Source organism: Aythya fuligula, chromosome 4 (assembly GCF_009819795.1).
Source record: "Aythya fuligula isolate bAytFul2 chromosome 4, bAytFul2.pri, whole genome shotgun sequence".
NCBI lineage: Eukaryota > Metazoa > Chordata > Aves > Anseriformes > Anatidae > Aythya > Aythya fuligula.
Window position 1 is genome coordinate 15741712 of NC_045562.1, and position 20076 is coordinate 15761787.

General features: G+C 49.5%; 1 protein-coding gene across 3 annotated transcripts in view; it reads left to right on the forward strand.

The window, feature by feature from the left end:
• SEPTIN11 (septin 11) overlaps positions 1-20076 on the forward strand; it is a 59016-nt gene that overhangs the window by 17703 nt on the left and 21237 nt on the right. For all 3 annotated transcript variants that reach the window (XM_032186515.1, XM_032186514.1, XM_032186513.1), the window contains exons 2-5: positions 3650-3764; positions 7311-7506; positions 9843-10029; positions 19448-19609. In XM_032186515.1, coding sequence (XP_032042406.1) covers positions 3650-3764; positions 7311-7506; positions 9843-10029; positions 19448-19609 — 660 coding nt within the window. The remainder of the gene's footprint in view (positions 1-3649; positions 3765-7310; positions 7507-9842; positions 10030-19447; positions 19610-20076) is intronic.

The window sequence follows — 20076 nt, forward strand, 5'->3', positions numbered from 1 at the left end:
GGGGCTCACTCCACCTAGAGCAAGGCTGTGCCTTCCAAAGGGGCTGTGTTCCCCTGTGCAAAAAGAAAAAAAAAAAAAAAAAAAAAAAAGAGAGAGACCTCCCAGACTTCAGTAGCTTGCAGATGTCTGCCCGAGTCTGCAGCCAAAGCACGGAGACAGGAACTCCCCCTCTCTGCTGGTGCCACTGATGGTTATCCTAGCCTGAAACAACACCAGTCCTTCCTCTCCTGATTAGCTGAGTGATTGCTGCGGGCTGTGTGCTCAGGGCACGAATGCCCAAGCCGTGGCAGGGAGGGGGTGGTTCTTGCCTTTTGTTTTCCCCGATTTTATTATACTCGAGTTCCCTCGCCCAAGGATTAGAGGTTCGGCCATCACTGGGAATACTTCGTGCCCCGCTGGCACCCAGCATTAATGTGGGGAGGGGGAATGATGGATCTGCCTCGTCCTGACTGCTCCTTGCTGCCGTGCTCGCTGCTGTCTCCTGAGCCACCCTGTTGTCTGAGCAGATTAAGGTATTTCTGAGGTCCCTGGCTCTGGATGCAGCATCTGAGACTGCTTGAGAAACACGGGAACGTGCGCCTAGTAATCAGGCAAAAATGTAGCTGGCCTGAGCTGCTGACAACAATAAAAGCTTTCAGAATTTCTTCAAGGTTCCCCCGAAGTCGTGTGGTCTCAAATAACTAAACACTTGCTTCATATTTGTGGTCTAGCTCAATATTTTGCATACCGGCATTTTTCCCCTCTTGAATTCGAGGCTCGTTTTTGTTTTCTTTAACTCTTCAGGGGCCGTGTGAAAGTGACCCCCAGCTGCCAGGAGCAGGGGGACAGGAGGGGTTGAAGGGGAGCGTTTTGCCAGCAGCCTTGAAGCAGGAGGGGCTCGGGCAGGAGGCTGCTTGGGCTGAGGGGCCAGCTGCTGGGGGGGAGAGCGGGGCAGTAAATGCAGCTCTTTTCCTGGCTCCTCGCTCTGCCGGCCTTTGGGAGATGCTCCTTCCCACCCAGGAGGGAAGGGGGTTTGGTGGTTCCCAGATCTCTTACTGGGCGCCTTCTGAGATGCGAGGGCACCTCCCCTTCTCACACAGACCTGCTGCTGTCTCCAGTGAGGGGAAAAATAAATTTGCTTCCCTGTATTCCTGCTAGCTCTGCCAAGCCACCACGGCTTAGGAGGAATGAGCTGATCCTCTCCTTGCACGTGCCTCGTCAGCCAAATTGTTTTACAAAGTCCTGCTGAGGTACCTCCAGGCAGGCCCCCTGCTCGCCGCAGAGCATCCCTCACAGCGCTGCCTGACCTATAAAAACCTTACCAGCAGCAGCCCCGTGTGAAGGGAACCAGATCTGAAGTACAGCTCGCGGGGCCCTGAGGCTGCAAACCCTTTCATGTCTTTTTTGCAAGGAACTCTTATTTTTCCTTAAAATTACAAGTGTTTGGAGATGGGGTCCTGACAAGTGGTCTCAGTGTAACATCTTAAAGACCATCGTTGTCCTGCAGCTGCCAGCCCTGTGGCAAAGCCCTGCTGTGGGGAGAGTGGCCAGAAAGGGGCAGGCTTTTGCTCAGCCTTCCCCCAAAAGCACTGGAAGTGTGTGCGCTGGAGCTGGCTGCCGTGCTGCAGGGTGCTGCTGTTTGTGTTTGGAGCAGGATATTTATAAACGCCAGCGCCTTGTGGTCCTCCTTCCTCCTTCAAAACGCAGATCTGCAACGCTCCAGCAGAAATGGAGGTGTTTCGATAGCCTCGCTGCTGAGTGGGACGTGCTGCAGACTGGAGCCCGCTGCGGGGAGATGGAGACGTGGGCTTGCATTTCATCTCTGCCCGTGCCTTGGGCTAATGAGCTTTTCCTGGGGTTTTGCTGTTGCAGGCAGATATCAGGCTACTCCTCTGCCTGCCGTTACGTGGCACGGCTTGGGAGAGATACCTGGCGTTGAAAAGCGTGCAGATACTGGCGCTCGGTGCTCCCGCTGTTGATGTTTGCCACTTGCAGAAAAAGAAAGGGGGGTGGGGAGCAAACGGTGATAAAAACAGGGAGCAAAAAATAACTGCCCCAGATGCAGGAGATGAGGCTAGCTCCTGTTCCTGCTGAGTAACTGGTGATGAGGCAGCACTTCGGTACTTGCCTTCCCAAAATACGTCGGGGAAGGAGATGCTGGTGCCGCGCTGAGGGGTGTTTAACACCCACCGCTTTCTGTGCAGCGTGTGAGTCATGGGCACCTACTGCTTTCTGCGATCTGCTCCCACTGCCTTCGCTTAACCATAAACCCAAGCCCACTGGGGTTTTAAAAATACTCCCGTTACAAATATTCAGCTTAACCCGTTCGCAGCGTGCTGAGTCCCTGGCTGTCCTTCCATTGCCTGCAGCTTTTCCCAGAAGATCCCTGTGGTGGGTACACGAGGTGAGGGGGGTTTTGTGCTGTTTTTTTCCAGCCGTAGCAAGGGGGTGGCATCTCTTACTCATTTTAAGCTCCTGCGGTTCCGTGCTGCTGAGTAGCCTCCAGTGCAGGGAGGGATGGAGGTGAGCACTCGGGACGTTGGCCAGAAACCTTCAGACGTGCCAAAGAAGGGAGGGCTCAGGCGTCCAGTGCAGGTGCAAGAGCACAGACCTGAGATTTTTCTCGTTCTATGTGTTGTCTTTCTTAAAGATTTTATCTTTTTTTAGTCTGTTATTTTCAGCGGCGCCCAGCCCTGTTGTAACTGCAGCCAGTGGCCAGTCTGCGTGTTTTGAGGAGGGCAGTGGGGACGCTCAGCCATCGTGCAGAAAGCAGCAAGTCTTCCTCTGGTTTTGATCCTTATTTTAGCAACCAGAGGGTGTCTTTGCTCTAAAGCACACTGATTTCGGGGGAAAAAGAGCTGGTGCTGCCAGCGCCTTTAGCCTTTAAGCCAGGCTGAGGCTGGCATTTAGCTGAGCAGCAGAGCTTAGGTGGAGTGACTGCTGGAAGTGTTTGGGACTGGAGAAAGGTCTGAAGTTAGGGAGTTGTTAAGGCCTTAAGTTAGGGACAAACGCGTGGAGAAAGATGGTCTGAAATAACAGCAGAGCTGCTCCAGGGCTGCCGAGTTTGTTTGTGCTCAGGATGTTGGCACAACCGCGATTTGCTGAGGGAAGAGATAACCCAGCTGGCTGCTTTTTCCAAGCCCGTCTGTGAATTACTGTACAACCGTTGTGGAGAAGTCCTAAATATAATCTCGGAGCTGCTCCACATCTCCCTCCTCTGCCACACCTTACCGCCCATGAAAGAGCCCTGGCTCTTTGGCATGAGCAGTCAGGTCCCCACGGGTCCTGGGGGCACCCTGCGGCTGGGGGTCCCAGGGTGCCTGTGCTGGTGTCGTGCTGCTGGAGGCGCCGAGCGGTGGCACGGCTTCACAAATCATGTGGGAAGCGCTGGGAAAGGTGCCCTGCTTTCCCACCTCGTGTCAGACAAGGCTATTTGTAAACCAAGGCATCTGCAGAGCATCGTGTGTGCTTTTTTCCCTTTCCAGCCAAGGCCTGTGAGAGCTGGGAAGAGCTGTAGCTGGCCTCGGAGGTGTTGTTGCAGTCTCAGCCATGTCCCGCTGTGGCCATACTGAAGCACTGCAGCCCACGTGTGTTGGCAGACTCCTGACGGCTGCTGGGTGCAATGTGCTGCTCAGCGTCCCATTACTTGCCTTTCTTCTTGGCTTTGCAGAACGATGACCTTAGGAACCTGTCCCTCTCCGGCCACGTGGGCTTCGACAGCCTCCCTGATCAGCTGGTCAACAAGTCAACGTCACAGGGCTTCTGCTTCAACATCCTCTGCGTGGGTAAGTCTCACTGCATGCGCGTCCCTAAGCTAGCCCCTTCTCCCTTGGCCAGGGGGTGAGACCTCAGCAATTTGTGGCCATAGCAGCATGAAAGTTACTGTTCTGTGCAGAGCTTCTCCAGGGTAAAATCTACTCTTCTTTCCCTTTCCCCCTCCGGTCCCTTGACTTAAAATACTGGAGTTTCTGGGTGTTAATCTGCCCTTTTGATGATTCTGCAATCTTGCTTTTCCCAAAGGCTGCCATAAGGAAAATAAGTTGATCTGGGAACTAAATGAATTTTTAAAAGAATGTTAACTTAAATCCGTCTCTCCTGGGGTTGGGTGCAGAGGCTGCTTCTCAATAAACTGCATTCCTTCCCTTCCAGGCTTTGTCTGCCTGTCGTGTTATATTCTTAGTTTTTCCAGTTGGAAACGATGCCATTTTTAGTCTCCAAATGATGTAGTTGAGAACAAAGCCTGTCACCTGTTCTCTGCTGCATTTAATCAGGGTGCTGCAAGTTGGTTTTGTAGCCTGAGCTATTGTCTTATTTTACCTCAGTTTTTCAGAGGTGAAATATGGGAAGGTACCTGATTCTTGCGAATATAGGAAGCTACTGGCTGTCTCTGCACTCTGTGCAGATACAAGTCCATCGCTCAGCCCTAGGGAGCTGTGTGCCAAAACAGCATTGAGCTGGTGGTGGACATCTTCAAGGTGTCCCCTGTGATGAGACAAAATAGGCAAAAGAGATGGCTTTTACTACTAATCTGACAGAGCAGTCCACAAACAACATCTGTTCAGGCATTGTTCACTTAAGCCCTTAAGAAGGCAATATTGTCCCTTCTAACAAGTTGCGTTAATTAGCTGGGGAAAAAAAATACAGCCCTCTGATTCTTCTGTGGCAAGCTGAGACTTTGTCTGCAGTGCCGGATAAGCCATCTGAAACAATCTGGTGAACAAACTTGACTCTTCTCTGAAGCCTTGCATGTTGAAGAACGAGATAAGAGAGTAGGATGCTTGCGCACGCTCAGGCTATCAGCCCCCACGTGATGCTTCTAGCAGCATGAAACCATTTAAAATTCAGCAGGGAACATCCCGATTAGCAGGCAGCTCTTTGATCAAAATGGCATAAATTAATTGCCTTTTTCTCTGGCAGTAAATATTCCTCTCTTAGTGTGACTTGATATGTCTCCATTAACATAGCAATTTGCTCCAACTCCTTTCTCTTATAAAATGTGCTGATCAACCATTTTTAGCCCCAAATTAAGATTTCATACAAATGGCTGCAGTTCTCCAAAGAGGAGGAACCTCCCCCTTTAAAAAGAAACTTTAGAAATTGTGTTTTGGGAAGGGACACAATTAACTTTGCCATGGTAATGCGAAGCTTTTAATTGTAGGGTGAATGGCTGAAATGCTGCGAAGTCCATCTGGCACAGCATGCAGCAGTGTTGCATTTGCATCAGGAGCTCGCTCAAATGTGTAGCTGCCGAGTTTAACAGCCTGGGCCATCAGCTTAGGGCTGATCTTTTCAAGTGGCTTGCACTTTATCTGGATTTGGAGCTAACATCTTGGGCATAGGTGCTGTCTTCCCCCTCTCTTCTTTCATTTGTTTGTTCTTTTGAAGTTTGCTTTATATCCTGTGGCTTCCCAGGTCAGGAAAGCTGTGACAGGCATGTGTGCAGCAGATTTTGTTTTATTGGTCTGTAAAGAATCCCTTACCTTCCTGAGCCTAGCACAGAAGTGGTCAAAGTCAAAGCCAGCAAAGTGAACTATTGAGTATTGCAAAGTTGCTGAATAGCAGAGTTCATTTCTGTGGATGCAAACACTGCTGAGGTCTTATAAGTGGGGGGTGGCACATTTTGAGAGAGAGATTTTCATCCTAGGAAAGCTGCCTACAACCCAGAGAGCTGCTTGGAGACCATCCCAGGTGCAGGGTCCCTTCTCCCACCTTAGTTTTTGCCCTGATTAATCAATCGATTGAATTTAAGATTTTCTGGAGGGGAGGTCCTGTTCACAAGCGAGTGGTTTGCCTCAATGCTAAGTGTAGTGCCACAGCGAATGTGGTTTGCAGTTGACCAGGAGAGATGCAGCTTGGCATTTCTGCCATGAAATAATATGCAGAGAGGAAATTCTTCTGAAATCTTGGCTAATCATCATGTGTCAGAGGTGACAAATGGCAGCGTAACTCGCTAGAGAGGCTGGGGTAGGATCCCCTCGCAAGCCTGACCTGCAAATGCCAGAGCTGCGCGCTGCGGTGCAGAGCCCTGTCCCAAATCCTGACCTCTCTCGGGCTGGAGCGACCTCAGGATGTCCCCTCAGCCCCCTCCTGCTCCCAGCAGCTGGAGAGGGTAATGCTCAGCAGACACTTCTGACTTCAAAATGGGATTTAGGCTAACGCTTTCATCAATGTTACTAATTGCATCAGGGGATTAGCTGACCTGTTATAGTTTAAAAAGTTGGTATTTATGTAGTGTGCTATTTCTTTTTTTTTTTTTTTTTAAGAAAAAACTTTTGATGTACTTGTCTCAAGTTTTGATTGCCTGAGTTTCCCTACGGGCTTTTCTGTAATTCCCTTGAAAAAAGAAAAATTGAGTTTGGGATTAAAAAACAAACAAACACAAATGTAAAAGCGTGGAGAGCCAGATCTCCCCTTAGGAATCAAACTTAGGGTTAAGAGAATTTCCAGTTTGATTCTGTAAAGAAAGTTGTGTCAGAGCTTGGCCAACACTCCTAAAATAGAATTAAGTATTTCTTGGGTAGAAATGCTTCATGCTGTCCTCAGTACAGATGTCCCTTGCAAAACAGGGGGGGGTTGGGGCTCTTCATGCCACCAAGCAGGAAGGAGCCTGCAGCACCGGTCAGGTCATACCAATGTAAAAGCCACAGGTAACAGCTGAGCACTGCTGGGAGCAAATAGCTCCTTGGGAAAGGCATGATCATTTGTCTTTCCTGCACTGCCAGCAGAGCAAGTCGAGTAACCAGCCTCTGGCAGCAGCAGGCACTTGCTGGTGCATCGCTGGCGGGGTCCCTTCCCTTCTCCACACAGGGAGCCTCACTCAGTAAATGTCTGAGTAACTGTTCTTAGAACTGTTACATCTTTTTGTTTAATCCCCTTGCTGTTCCCAGCACAGCAGCCAGGCTCTTCACCTGCGGGTGATGGCTTTTAGCTCTGAAGGCATTTGGTTTCTCCCTGTGTCTGTGGGAGCAGCAGTTTTTGCCTGGCAGGGGTTTGTTCTGGATTCACAGCCCTGGCGTGTGGTGCTTTGACTGGGGCTGTCTGCAGGGTGTGTGGTGTGACCTGGAGGGGAAATGGGTGAGAGCCCAGCAGAAGCCAGAGCTGCTGTCACCTCCTGATGTCTGCCAAGTCCCTGGTTCGGTCCTGGGGGATTGCTAAAGATGGGAACCTTCTCAAAAGGTGTGTTCCTGCAGGGATTACTTGGCTTAACTGTGGGTGTGTAGCCTAATTCCACCGCTACCAAAGCGGAATAATTCCTTAACCTGGTGAGTGTGTCTGAGACTGAGCTGGGGACAAGGGGTGGCATTGTACTGACCCTGCCTTTGTGTGCCCAGGTGAAACTGGCATCGGCAAGTCAACGTTGATGGACACTCTGTTCAACACCAAGTTTGAAAGTGAGCCTGCGACACACAACGAGCCTGGCGTGAGATTAAAAGCCAGGAGTTATGAGCTCCAGGAGAGTAATGTCCGTCTGAAGCTGACTATTGTTGACACGGTTGGATTTGGTGATCAAATTAACAAAGATGACAGGTAAATTTACTCCTGGTATCCTTCTGCTGAGGTGCTCTGAGGTCAGAAGGGCTTGATCCTCTGGGGACGTTTCCTGTTCCTGCATTGCTGGCCCTGCAAGATGGGTAGAAGTGGCCAGAAAGTGAAGTGAGGAACAAATGAATCACCTAGAAGGCTTCAAAACTGATTCTGCATTTCTGCCCTCCTTGTCTCTGTGCAGCTTAGTTTAAGTATCTGCTTGAATTGAAGCATATAAATATTTGAAAACATGTGCTCAAATTGCCATTGCATTACCATTTCTTAGGGGGCTGGGACTCAGATCGTAGCTCCTGCTCGCACCATCCCACAGTGCTCAAAGTCTGGGTGGGTTTTACTTTAACCTTGTGCCTAGGTGCTGAGTTTTCATGTTGTGCGCGTGAAGTAAATCCTCTGGGCAGCCTGCACAATCCTTTGTGTGCATCCATATGGGCTTCTCTGTTGTGTGAAAACCACTCGTTCTGTGATCACGGCTAATAAGCTAATTAATGCGTTTCCTACATCTTAGAGCCATGTACTCCCTCACTGCAGTAATCCCAGCTCCCTCTGGAGGGTTGTTTACAGCCCTCTTCCCTGCACCTAACAAATTGAGGGCATGCTGTCTGGCACCGTGTGCGCTGAGCAAAAGCTGTTAGGGTGCTTGGTAGGTCAGTGACATCAGCTCTTTGGCAATGCAAGCTTTAAATGAAAGCTCCCACCAAGGCTCCTGTTAGCAGAACAGGAATTGAACAGGTACCTGATGGAACAAGGACTGTTTCCCGTTCCACAATGAAAACTTCTTCAATTTTTAGGAATTATTATTATTTTTACAACGCCTTGTTTCGGGAATGCTTCCTCTGTTCCTGACCTGACAATAAAATGCAACTGTTGCCTCTGTTTTGCTGCTCCTGCTCCCAGCCAGCACAGAGAGACAGGCGTGTGTGCTGGAGGAAGCTCTGCGCGTCTGACACTGCCATATGCTCTCAGGCGAGAACAAAAGCTGCTCACAAGAGGAGCAGGTGCTCAGAGTGCGGATGCTCTGCAGTTTGTTACTGCTGGGTCACTTTGCATTTGCTTCATTTGGCAGACAGGAGCCAGCAGTACTGGTAGGGAAGCCCCACAGCTTCCCTCAGGCCACTGGGGACAGGGCTAGTTACAGGGCAGCAGGGCAGCTTTTAGGGACAGCTTTCTTTTTGCTGTGTCCCTACACAACACCACAACAGTTGGGTTTTCTCTGTGCTCCTGGCTCAAGTCCTACACATCCTTTTCTGCTCGGTTTTGTTACAGGTCTTTCTCTAACACGATCTGCCCCATGTTGAGGTGATGTTGCAAACCTAGTGAGATTTTGTGAACGTTTTGTGCCTGCAAATTAACAAACAGTGCTCAGTAGTGTCTTGTGGGTCTCTGGTGGCAGTGGTCATTGTGCAGCACTGGCTGTCTTCTGCCGTAGCTCTTGCTTGGTTAATTGAGCAAGGGTCTTTTACTTTACCCAGGCTTTTCAGCAACTGCTCGAACAGCTGCACAGGCATGTGGAGCAAAGGGACCAAAACCTTGTTGACTGCCTGTCAGAAAGTTGTTTCTGGAGAACCTGAAAACACCTGGTTGCCTCTTTCTTCCTCACAGCTGCTTTTCTGTGAGCATTAATGCTGCTGTGAATCCAGTACTTGAGGCAGTGAGAATATTGTCCTGGTCTCAGTGCCCTCCTTAGAGGGATTCCATGTGTTGGAGGCCCTGAGGTGTAGGAAGGGACAAAAGGAAAAGTTTCCTTTCCAGCAGGACAAGAAATTAAATCAGGGAATGTTAAATTATGACCGAATTTTCTCCATCAAGATGATCCTCCCCCTCCCCAAACAGTCTTAAACATGCAGTGATTCATGAGCATTGCTCACGAGTTTCAATTCCTGAAAAGTTCCCTTTTTTCCCTTATGCAATCCCTTTCCTCTTTTTAGATCACAAATAAGCTTTTGGACAAGCTAGGGTAGGTGGTGACTTCATAATTAAATTTCTCAATGGTATTGGCAGAGCAGCCGTTCAGGCTTTAATGGGAAAGACTGCAAAATACATTTCTCTTCTGGATAGCAGCCTTGTGTGGTTTCCATGCACCTAAATTCCAGGGTTTCTGCCGCTCTTCCTTGCTAATAAATCCATAATAACCTCTCTGTGCCTCAAGCAGAAACACAAACCTGGTCGGAAGGGACTGTAAGTTGGGCAGGGAGGGTTCTGTGAGCAACACTCGTCCCCTTAACGTGCAGAGCACCTCTGAAGCTTCCTGGTCAGAGACCTGTGTGGTCCCAGCAGTGAACGCCCTGGTTTGCTCACTGCTGTGTCTTCTCTCTCATCAGCTACAAGCCCATAGTAGAATACATCGATGCACAGTTTGAAGCCTACTTGCAAGAGGAGCTGAAGATCAAACGATCCCTGTTCAATTACCACGACACCAGGATTCACGCCTGCCTGTATTTCATTGCACCAACTGGACACTCGCTGAAGTCTCTGGACTTGGTCACCATGAAGAAGCTTGACAGTAAGGTACTTGCTGCCCCTGTTATGACCGTTGCTGCTTGGCACTACTGGTTTTTATGGGTTTATGACCTTGCCACAGACCTGGCTAAACCTACACAGAGAAACACCAGCTGTTTTTAGCAGTGGGGATTGCAGAGATGTGGTGTGAAAATTTTATTACCTTGGGCTGGCTGCTGGGATGGGTCATAATTCGCTGGTTCATACATTGCAGAGACTTCATAAGAGTGTGGGCTGTTACCCTCTTCCAGTCCCATCTCTGGTTAGGAAACTGGGCTGCTTTGCTCCACAGCTATGCTGTAAAACGAAGTCTGAGAGCATGAAACTATGTGCTAAGATGCTGTAGGAGCCCACTGTTCTTGCTGCTTTGCTGTGGTTTAACTTGGCCACGTTCACAAGTGGCAAATTTGTTCACAACTGAAAGACCAGTTGGCTGCTAGAAGGGAAAAAAAAAAAAAAAAAAAGGATGTAAAAAGGATGTTTTCCTCTTTCAATCTATAAATAAAATGAGAGGTTTAAGTTGAACTCTGCTAGTTTAGCACTTAAAAATATGGTTGCCATCTCTATTTCACTTTGTCCAATGATTAATTAGGTTTCAGTACAAATCCTTGTGTAAGTGTTTGTGAGATTGGGAGAAGTGCATCTAAAGCACTTAAGGACATCTTACCAATCAATGAGAAACAGATCAGAGTGCTGTGTCTGCATGCTCTAAATACAAACAGGGATTTGATCTTCTAGGCAGTTGTAGTGTTACTGTAACCATGATCTGATAAACAAGAATCTGAGTAAATGCGTTCCCCTTAGTAACAAAACCAGGAACCAAACTTGTGGTTTCAAGCCCGATTTCTTACTAGATAACCTAAGAAGGTTTGACCTCTCTTCTTCCAGGAAAAATAACCGATGTACAAATGTAAAATGAACAAGTATTTCAAATGAGGTGTCTGTGCTTCTTTGCACCATGACTGAGCAATTTAAGTCTGTCCACTTTGCACCTGTGGCTCGCTGGATCCTGATTCTGCAGAAGATAAATGACAACGGTTCTGTACTTCCTAGAGCAGCCTGTCGACTGGGCTTTGTGCAGTGATGGAGAAGGATCCCTGCTCTAGTCAGCTTAAAGCAGGGTTATGGAGATTAACCCAAAATGAGCTAATTGGCACTTGTCTTCTGTCTTTTGGCAAAAGGGGGTTTAATAACTCCAGGACATCCTCCAAACAGAATTAAGTGATGTAACTTAAGGGGATTTCAAGTACTGTAGAAAAAATCCCTTCCTATGGGTCAATGTTAACATCTCCCACACTAGCAGCATTGCCCACCATTGCAAGGGAGGAGAGTGAGGGTGAAGCAAATCCTGCAAGATCAAAGGCAGAAATTGTCTGTCCAGAGTGGGATGGAAAAGAAGTCAGGTTTCCTCCTCCTAACACGTCCTTACCTTCTCCCAGCAAAGCAGGTACTTGCCGAGCGTGGACCCGTTCAGCTACCCTGGGAGTCCCACGCTATATCGCTCCAGCTTTAGATGCTGCCCCTGTTTGCCATCCTGCTACCAGCACTGCAAACTGTGTGTGTACAGAAGAGTACCAGATACTTACCCTTAATTTGTATGTTAGCCACATCACGCTGCTCTCTTTGGTCATCTATGAGCCGTGTAAGAATAAACCCAGGTGTCCCAGCACTCGAGCAAATGCCCGCAGGAGGCTGTTGTCTGAGCGTGTTGCCTGCAGCCCCCCAGCCCGTGCAGCTGTCCTGGTTTCAGTTAGCACAGAATTAATTTTCTTCCTAGTAGCTGGTGGAATGCTGTGTTTTGGCTTAGAATGAGAAGAGTGCTGATAACACCCCGATGCTTTAATTGTTGCAGAGCAGTGCTTATACTAAGCCAAGGACATCTCAGCCTTTGCTCTGTCCTGCCAACGGGCAGGCTGGGGGGTGCAGTAAGAGCTGGGAGGGGACAGACCCAGGACAGGTGACCCAAACTAGCCAAAGGGGTATTCCATACCATCTGACGTCATGCTAAACAATATATAGGGGTGGCTAGCCGGGGGGAGGGGGCCGGACTGCTCGGGGTTAGGCTGGGCATCGGTCAGCGAGTGGTGAGCAATTGCATTGTGCATCACTTGTTTGTACATACTATTATTACTTTCGTATTATCACCATTGTATCATCATTATTATTATTGTTATTATTATTTTGTTATTTTTTTTTCCTGTCTTATTAAACTGTCTTTATCTCAACTCACGGGCTTCACTTTCCATTTCTCTCCCCCGTCCCAGAGAGGGAGGGGGGAGGGTGAGCGAACGGCTGCGTGGTGTTTAGCTGCCGGTCGGGTTAAACCACGACAGTCTTTTTGGCGCCCAACGTGGGGCCCGAAAGGTTGAGATAACGGCAGATCTGATCAGAGTGTGTTAAACTAAAATTGGTGTAAGGATTAGACCTGCTTAATAGTCACTTGTCACGATGCTGATTGCTTTAATCACAACTCTGCTGCGCCTGTTTTCCAAATTGAGTATTATAGTACATTATTTTCCGTATTTGCTCTCTGTAGTGTTGTTTCTCCTCTCCGGGCCCTGGTTTCAGACCATTATGGTACTAAGTGTTATAGCAATGGCTTATGAGACGATAAGATATCTGGTCATGACTCTAACTTGGTATTTATACTCAGTAACATCGTGGACTCTGTACTTTGGAAACAGCATCTTGGGAACTATTAGCAATTATACCTATTGTTTTTCTCCATTAGAGAGTCAATCTGTGGAGGGGAAAGGGGAGGATATTTTTCCTTACTTGCTTACTCTCCCTTTCTCCTTCACCACCCCTGTATCCTCCTGGGTCACTCTGCCTTCCTCCTTCACCACCCTCTTATCCCCTGAGCTTGTCACAATAGCTCTCCAAGATATTGAATATTTCTGGAATACTCAGAATACCATAGTCTTGTTGTTCTGCCTCATGAATGCACTTCAGATTCTGCTTAAAGTTAAACAACTACTTATGAAGCTCATCCGGAGATCTGCCCGGAGGCAGTATAGTTGTGGGTGGCAGGGAGTATGGGTGGATATGGGCAGGCATCTAGAGCAGTTGGCACCCCCAGTGTGTTGGAAATTCACCCCTGAACAATGGCAAAATCCTCAAAAACTGGCAGAATGCTTGAAAAAAAGGTGTAATGATTCTGGCAGTTCCAAAGTAACACAAATCATTGTAACGTGCTGGGGCCTGGCTCATGCCTATCGAGCTGCCATTGATACTGCTGTCAACTTAGTGACAGACCCTGCGGCCACTCCAAACCCTGTGACAGATCCAACGGCCACTGTGACCCCTACGGTGGATTCTGCAGCCGCTCCAGTCCCAGCTCCTGCAGCCGCTCCAGTCCCAGCTCCTGCAGCCGCTCCAGTCCCAGCTCCTGCAGCCGCTCCAGTCCCAGCTCCTGCAGCCGCTCCAGCTCCAGCTCCTGCAGCCGCTCCAGCTCCAGCTCCTGCAGCCGCTCCAGTCCCAGCTCCTGCAGCCGCTCCAGTCCCAGCTCCTGCAGCCGCTCCAGTCCCAGCTCCTGCAGCCGCTCCAGCTCCAGCTCCTGCAACTGCTCCAGTCCCAGCTCCTGAAGCTGCTCCAGCTCCAGCTCCTGCAGCTGCTCCAGTCCCAGTTCCTGCAGTCGCTCCAGTTCCAGCTCCGGCCGCTACTCCAGTCCCAGTTCCTGCAACTGCTCCAGTCCCAGCTCCTGAAGCCGCTCCAGCTCCAGCTCCTGAAGCCGCTCCAGCTCCAGCTCCTACTGCTGCTCCAGTCCCAGCTCCTGCAACTGCTCCAGCTCCAGCTCCTACTGCTGCTCCAGTCCCAGCTCCTGCAACTGCTCCAGCTCCAACTCCAGCTTCTGTAGCCGCTACAGCTCTGGTTCCTGCAACTGCTCCAGCTCCTGTAGCCGCTCCAGCTCCTGTGGCCGTGTCAGAGAAACGAGCTGTAGCAGTGCAAGTTGACCCTGCAGAGGGCATTCCAACCCCTGTGGCAGACCCTGTAACAAAGTCAGAGAAACGAGCAGTAGCAGTGCAAGCTGCCCCTGTAGAGAAGGTGAAAATATGGTATAGAAATTCAAGTCGTTTAGAACGCAGAGAGTCTTCTGCCAATCCAGGTAAGGCTTCTGCCAAAACTAAGTATAGAGATGACGAAGATGATGACGACGCTGGGCCGTCAAGGATTCAGGAGGAGGAAGATGAGGATGCCGAAAGAGCAACAGTAACTACCCGAAGCCTAAACGAGCGCGAGCTACGAGATGTGCGAAAAGATTTTGGTCGCTGTATAGGTGAGCAGCTTGTCACCTGGCTGCTCCGGTGCTGGGACTCTGGAGCCAATTGTGTGGAATTAGACGGCAGGGAAGCCAAGCGGCTGGGATCCCTTGCTCGAGACGCCGGCATTGACAAAGCAATTGCAGATGGAGCACGACCCACCAGCCTCTGGAGGCGTCTCCTCTCAGCCGTGAGGGAAAGGTATCCCTTCAAGGAAGATATTTTATGTCTACCAGGCAAGTGGACCACTATGGAGAAGGGAATCCAGTACCTGAGGGAATTAGCCGTACGGGAAGTGATTTATGAGGATCCAGACCTCAAACAAACATCCACAGATCCAGATGAAGTCAAGTGTACACGACCCATGTGGCGGAAGTTTGTATGGAGTGCACCATCATCATATGCCAGCTCATTGGCAATAATGGCCTGGAAAGAGGATGAGGAACCCACAGTGGGTGAAGCGGCTAAACAACTCCGGCAGTACGAAGAAAGTCTCTCCTCTTCCTTACAGGCCTGCGTCTCAGCTGTGGAGAAACTTTCTGAAAAGGTTCACCAACTTGAAGAGAATCTATTGTCCTCCCCACCTGAACCAACCAGTGCCCACCGACCAAAGGAGAACACTTGGGAGAAACTTTCTGAAAAGGTTCACCAACTTGAAGAGAGATTATTCTCCTTCGCACCTGTACAAAGCAGTGTCTCAGCTGTCAGGGGTAGGCGTTCACCCACACAAGGAAGACGATATGGTGGGTACTCACCCCGTGCCACCCTGTGGTTTTACTTACGAGACCATGGAGAGGACATGAGAAAGTGGGATGGAAAATCTACCGCGACCCTAGAGGCACGGGTACGTGAGTTGCAAAAGAAAACAATCAGGAAAAAGGGATTCTCCGAAAAGTTTGCTGCTCCAACTTCCAGCAGACAGTCCTTCAAACACAGAAACGAGGAAGATTCTGACCAGGATTAGGGGGGCCCTGCCTCCAGCCAGGGGGAGGAAAGGGACAATCGAGTTTATTGGACTGTGTGGATTCGATGGCCTGGCACATCACGCGCACAGAAGTATAAGGCTTTAGTAGACACCGGTGCACAATGTACTATAATGCCATCGAGCTATAAAGGACCAGAGCCCATCTATATTTGTGGAGTGACAGGGGGATCTCAGCAGTTGACTGTATTGGAGGCTGAAGTGAGTCTGACTGGGAATGAGTGGGAAAAGCACCGCATTGTGACTGGTCCGGATGCTCCATGTATCCTTGGCATAGACTATCTTAGAAGAGGATACTGCAAGGACCCAAAAGGGTTCCGGTGGGCTTTTGGTATTGCTGCCTTAGAGACAGAGGGCATTAAACAATTATCTACCTTGCCTGGTCTCTCAGAGGACCCCTCTGTTGTGGGGTTGCTGAGGGTCGAAGAACAGCAAGTGCCAATTGCTACCACAACTGTGCACCGGCGGCAATATCGCACCAACCGAGACTCCCTGATTCCCATCCATAAGCTAATTCGTCAATTGGAGAGCCAAGGAGTGATCAGCAAGACTCATTCACCTTTCAATAGTCCCATATGGCCAGTGCGAAAGTCTAATGGCGAGTGGAGACTAACAGTGGACTATCGCGGCCTGAACGAAGTCACGCCACCACTGAGTGCTGCAGTGCCGGACATGCTGGAACTTCAGTATGAACTTGAATCGAAGGCAGCCAAGTGGTACGCCACAATTGATATCGCTAATGCATTTTTCTCCATCCCTCTAGCAGCAGAGTGCAGGCCACAATTTGCCTTCACTTGGAGGGGAGTCCAATATACTTGGAATAGGCTGCCCCAGGGGTGGAAACACAGCCCTACCATTTGCCATGGGCTGATCCAGTCTGCACTAGAGCAGGGGGAAGCTCCTGAACACCTGCAGTACATCGATGACATTATTGTGTGGGGTGACACAGCAGAGGAAGTTTTCGAGAAAGGGAAGAAAATAGTCCAAATCCTTCTGAAAGCCGGTTTTGCCATAAAACAAAATAAAGTCAAAGGACCTGCACGGGAGATCCAGTTTTTAGGAATAAAATGGCAAGATGGACGTCGTCAAATCCCAATGGATGTGATCAACAAAATAACAGCTATGTCTCCACCAACTAACAAAAAAGAAACACAGACTTTCCTAGGTGTTGTGGGGTTTTGGAGAATGCACATCCCAAATTACAGTCTGATTGTAAACCCACTCTACCAAGTAACTCGTAAGAAGAATGAGTTTGAATGGGGCCCTGAACAACGACAAGCCTTTGAACAAATCAAGCAGGAAATAGTCCATGCAGTAGCCCTTGGGCCAGTTCGAACAGGACCAGATGTAAAGAATGTGCTCTATACTGCAGCCGGGGAGAACGGCCCCACCTGGAGCCTCTGGCAGAAAGAACCTGGGGAAACTCGAGGTCGGCCTCTGGGGTTTTGGAGTCGGGGATACAGAGGATCTGAGGCCCGCTATACTCCAACTGAAAAGGAGATATTGGCAGCATATGAAGGAGTTCGATCTGCTTCGGAGGTGGTCGGTACTGAAGCGCAGCTCCTCCTAGCACCCCGATTACCGGTACTAGGCTGGATGTTCAAGGGAAGGGTCCCCTCTACGCATCATGCAACTGATGCTACATGGAGCAAGTGGGTTGCACTGATTACTCAGCGGGCTCGAATAGGAAACCCCAGTCGCCCAGGAATATTGGAAGTGATCATGGACTGGCCAGAAGGCAAATACTTTGGGATATCATCAGAGGAGGAGGTGGGTCGTGCTGAAGAAGCCCCACTGTACAACCAGTTGCCAGAGAATGAAAAGAAATATGCCCTGTTCACTGATGGGTCCTGTCGTATTGTGGGGAAGCATCGGAGATGGAAGGCTGCTGTATGGAGTCCTACGCGACGAGTTGCAGAAGCTGCTGAGGGAGAAGGTGAATCGAGTCAGTTTGCAGAAGTGAAAGCCATTCAGCTGGCTTTAGACATTGCTGAACGAGAAAAATGGCCAGTTCTCTATCTCTACACCGATTCATGGATGGTAGCAAATGCCCTGTGGGGATGGTTACAGCAATGGAAGCAAAACAACTGGCAGCGTAGGGGCAAACCTATCTGGGCTGCTGCATTGTGGCAAGATATTGCTGCTCGGGTAGAGAACCTGGCTGTGAAAGTACGCCACGTAGATGCTCATGTGCCCAAGAATCGGGCTACTGAAGAACATCAAAACAACCAGCAGGTGGATCAGGCTGCTAAGATTGAAGTAGCTCAGGTGGACCTGGATTGGCAGCATAAAGGTGAATTATTTATAGCCCGATGGGCCCATGACACCTCAGGCCATCAAGGTAGAGATGCAACATACAGATGGGCTCGTGATCGAGGGGTGGACTTGACCATGGACGCTATAGCACAGGTTATTCATGACTGTGAAACATGTGCTGCAATCAAGCAAGCCAAACGGTCAAAGCCTCTTTGGTATGGAGGACGATGGCTGAAATATAAATATGGAGAGGCCTGGCAGATTGATTACATCACACTCCCTCAAACTCGCAATGGCAAGCGCCACGTACTTACAATGGTGGAAGCAACCACCGGATGGCTGGAAACATATCCTGTGCCTCATGCTACCGCCCGGAACACCATCCTGGGCCTTGAAAAGCAAGTCCTATGGCGACATGGCACCCCAGAAAGAATAGAATCAGACAATGGGACTCACTTCCGAAACAACCTTATAGACACTTGGGCCAAAGAACATGGTATTGAATGGGTGTATCACATCCCCTATCATGCACCAGCCTCCGGGAAAGTTGAACGATACAATGGCCTGTTAAAGACTACCTTGAAAGCAATGGGCGCTGGGACGTTCAAAAACTGGGATACGCATTTGGCAAAGGCCACCTGGTTAGTCAATACTAGGGGATCTACCAACCGAGCTGGACCTGCCCAATCAAACCTGTTACGTACTGTAGATGGGGATAAAGTTCCTGTAGTGCATGTAAAAAATATGCTGGGTAAAACAGTCTGGGCTACTCCTGCCTCAGGAAAAGGCAAACCTATTCGTGGAATTGTTTTCGCTCAGGGACCTGGATATACTTGGTGGGTGATGCAAAAGAACGGAGAGGTCCGGTGTGTACCTCAAGGAGATTTAATACTGGGTGAGAATAGCCCATAAACTGAATTGCACCATGTTAAATAGTATATTATACTGTATGTTATCACTACCATGATTACTATAGGTGACTAATTAGAATGTATGGAAAAGAGTGTAACCTGAGCATGACATAAATGGTATGGAATAAGGGGTGGATAGATGTCCTGGTTTCAGTTAGCACAGAATTAATTTTCTTCCTAGTAGCTGGTGGAATGCTGTGTTTTGGCTTAGAATGAGAAGAGTGCTGATAACACCCCAATGCTTTAATTGTTGCAGAGCAGTGCTTATACTAAGCCAAGGACATCTCAGCCTTTGCTCTGTCCTGCCAACGGGCAGGCTGGGGGGTGCAGTAAGAGCTGGGAGGGGACAGACCCAGGACAGGTGACCCAAACTAGCCAAAGGGGTATTCCATACCATCTGACGTCATGCTAAACAATATATAGGGGTGGCTAGCCGGGGGGAGGGGGCCGGACTGCTCGGGGTTAGGCTGGGCATCGGTCAGCGAGTGGTGAGCAATTGCATTGTGCATCACTTGTTTGTACATACTATTATTACTTTCGTATTATCACCATTGTATCATCATTATTATTATTGTTATTATTATTTTGTTATTTTTTTTTCCTGTCTTATTAAACTGTCTTTATCTCAACTCACGGGCTTCACTTTCCATTTCTCTCCCCCGTCCCAGAGAGGGAGGGGGGAGGGTGAGCGAACGGCTGCGTGGTGTTTAGCTGCCGGTCGGGTTAAACCACGACAGCAGCTCAGAGCAGTGCCTAGATAGTGATTTCCTTTCTTTGGAGCAGCTCGCAATGGTCTCTGACAGCATTTCCTGTCCAGCCAATTCCGACGAGGAGGGGAATACGACAGGAAATAGCGTGGTGCCAAATTGCATTCGACTTCTTTTTAAGGCCATCATTGCTGCTGCCTGAACATCCTGTCTGCGGCAGGGGTGCTGCCAGCAGCAGCCGCAGGGAAGGCCTTCCGCTGGCTGGGAGGTGGCTGGCGGTGCTTCTCATGGGGTGCTGTCCTTGTCTTGCAGGTGAACATCATCCCCATCATTGCCAAGGCTGACACCATCGCCAAAAACGAGTTGCACAAGTTCAAGAGTAAAATCATGAGCGAGCTGGTCAGCAATGGCGTCCAGATCTACCAGTTCCCGACGGATGAAGAGACAGTGGCCGAGATAAATGCCACAATGAGCGTATGTTTCCCTTTGAGCTTTGCCTGCCTTGGTTTCTCTGGGCCCATCCCTGAGGGCAGGGCACGTTGTGCCATGTTTCTTTTGGCTTTCAAACTCCAGTCTGAGCACTGAGATCAGGCTGGCCAGAAGGCTTTTGGAGCTGGAGATACCTGTAGGACGTGGGCTGCCTGGCCTGATACACTTCATTGTCTGACAAACAATTCTCCTCTGGACATTTTTCATATCCTTCCCCTCTTGCAGTATTCCCATCTCAGGAAAGGAAGAGGATGGGAGGCAGGTCAGGCAGGGGGCTGGGGTTTGGCTTTCCTGTCCCAAACGACCACTTGTTGCTTCGTGGGGGTGAATCACTTCTGTCTTTGTTTTGCTTTCCGGCGAGAGCGGGGGTGCTGTCGGTGTGTTCCAGCCCTCAGGAGGGCCAGCGGCCATCAGCAGCGTGGGCTCTGCCTTTCCCCTCCTTCCCCTTCCTC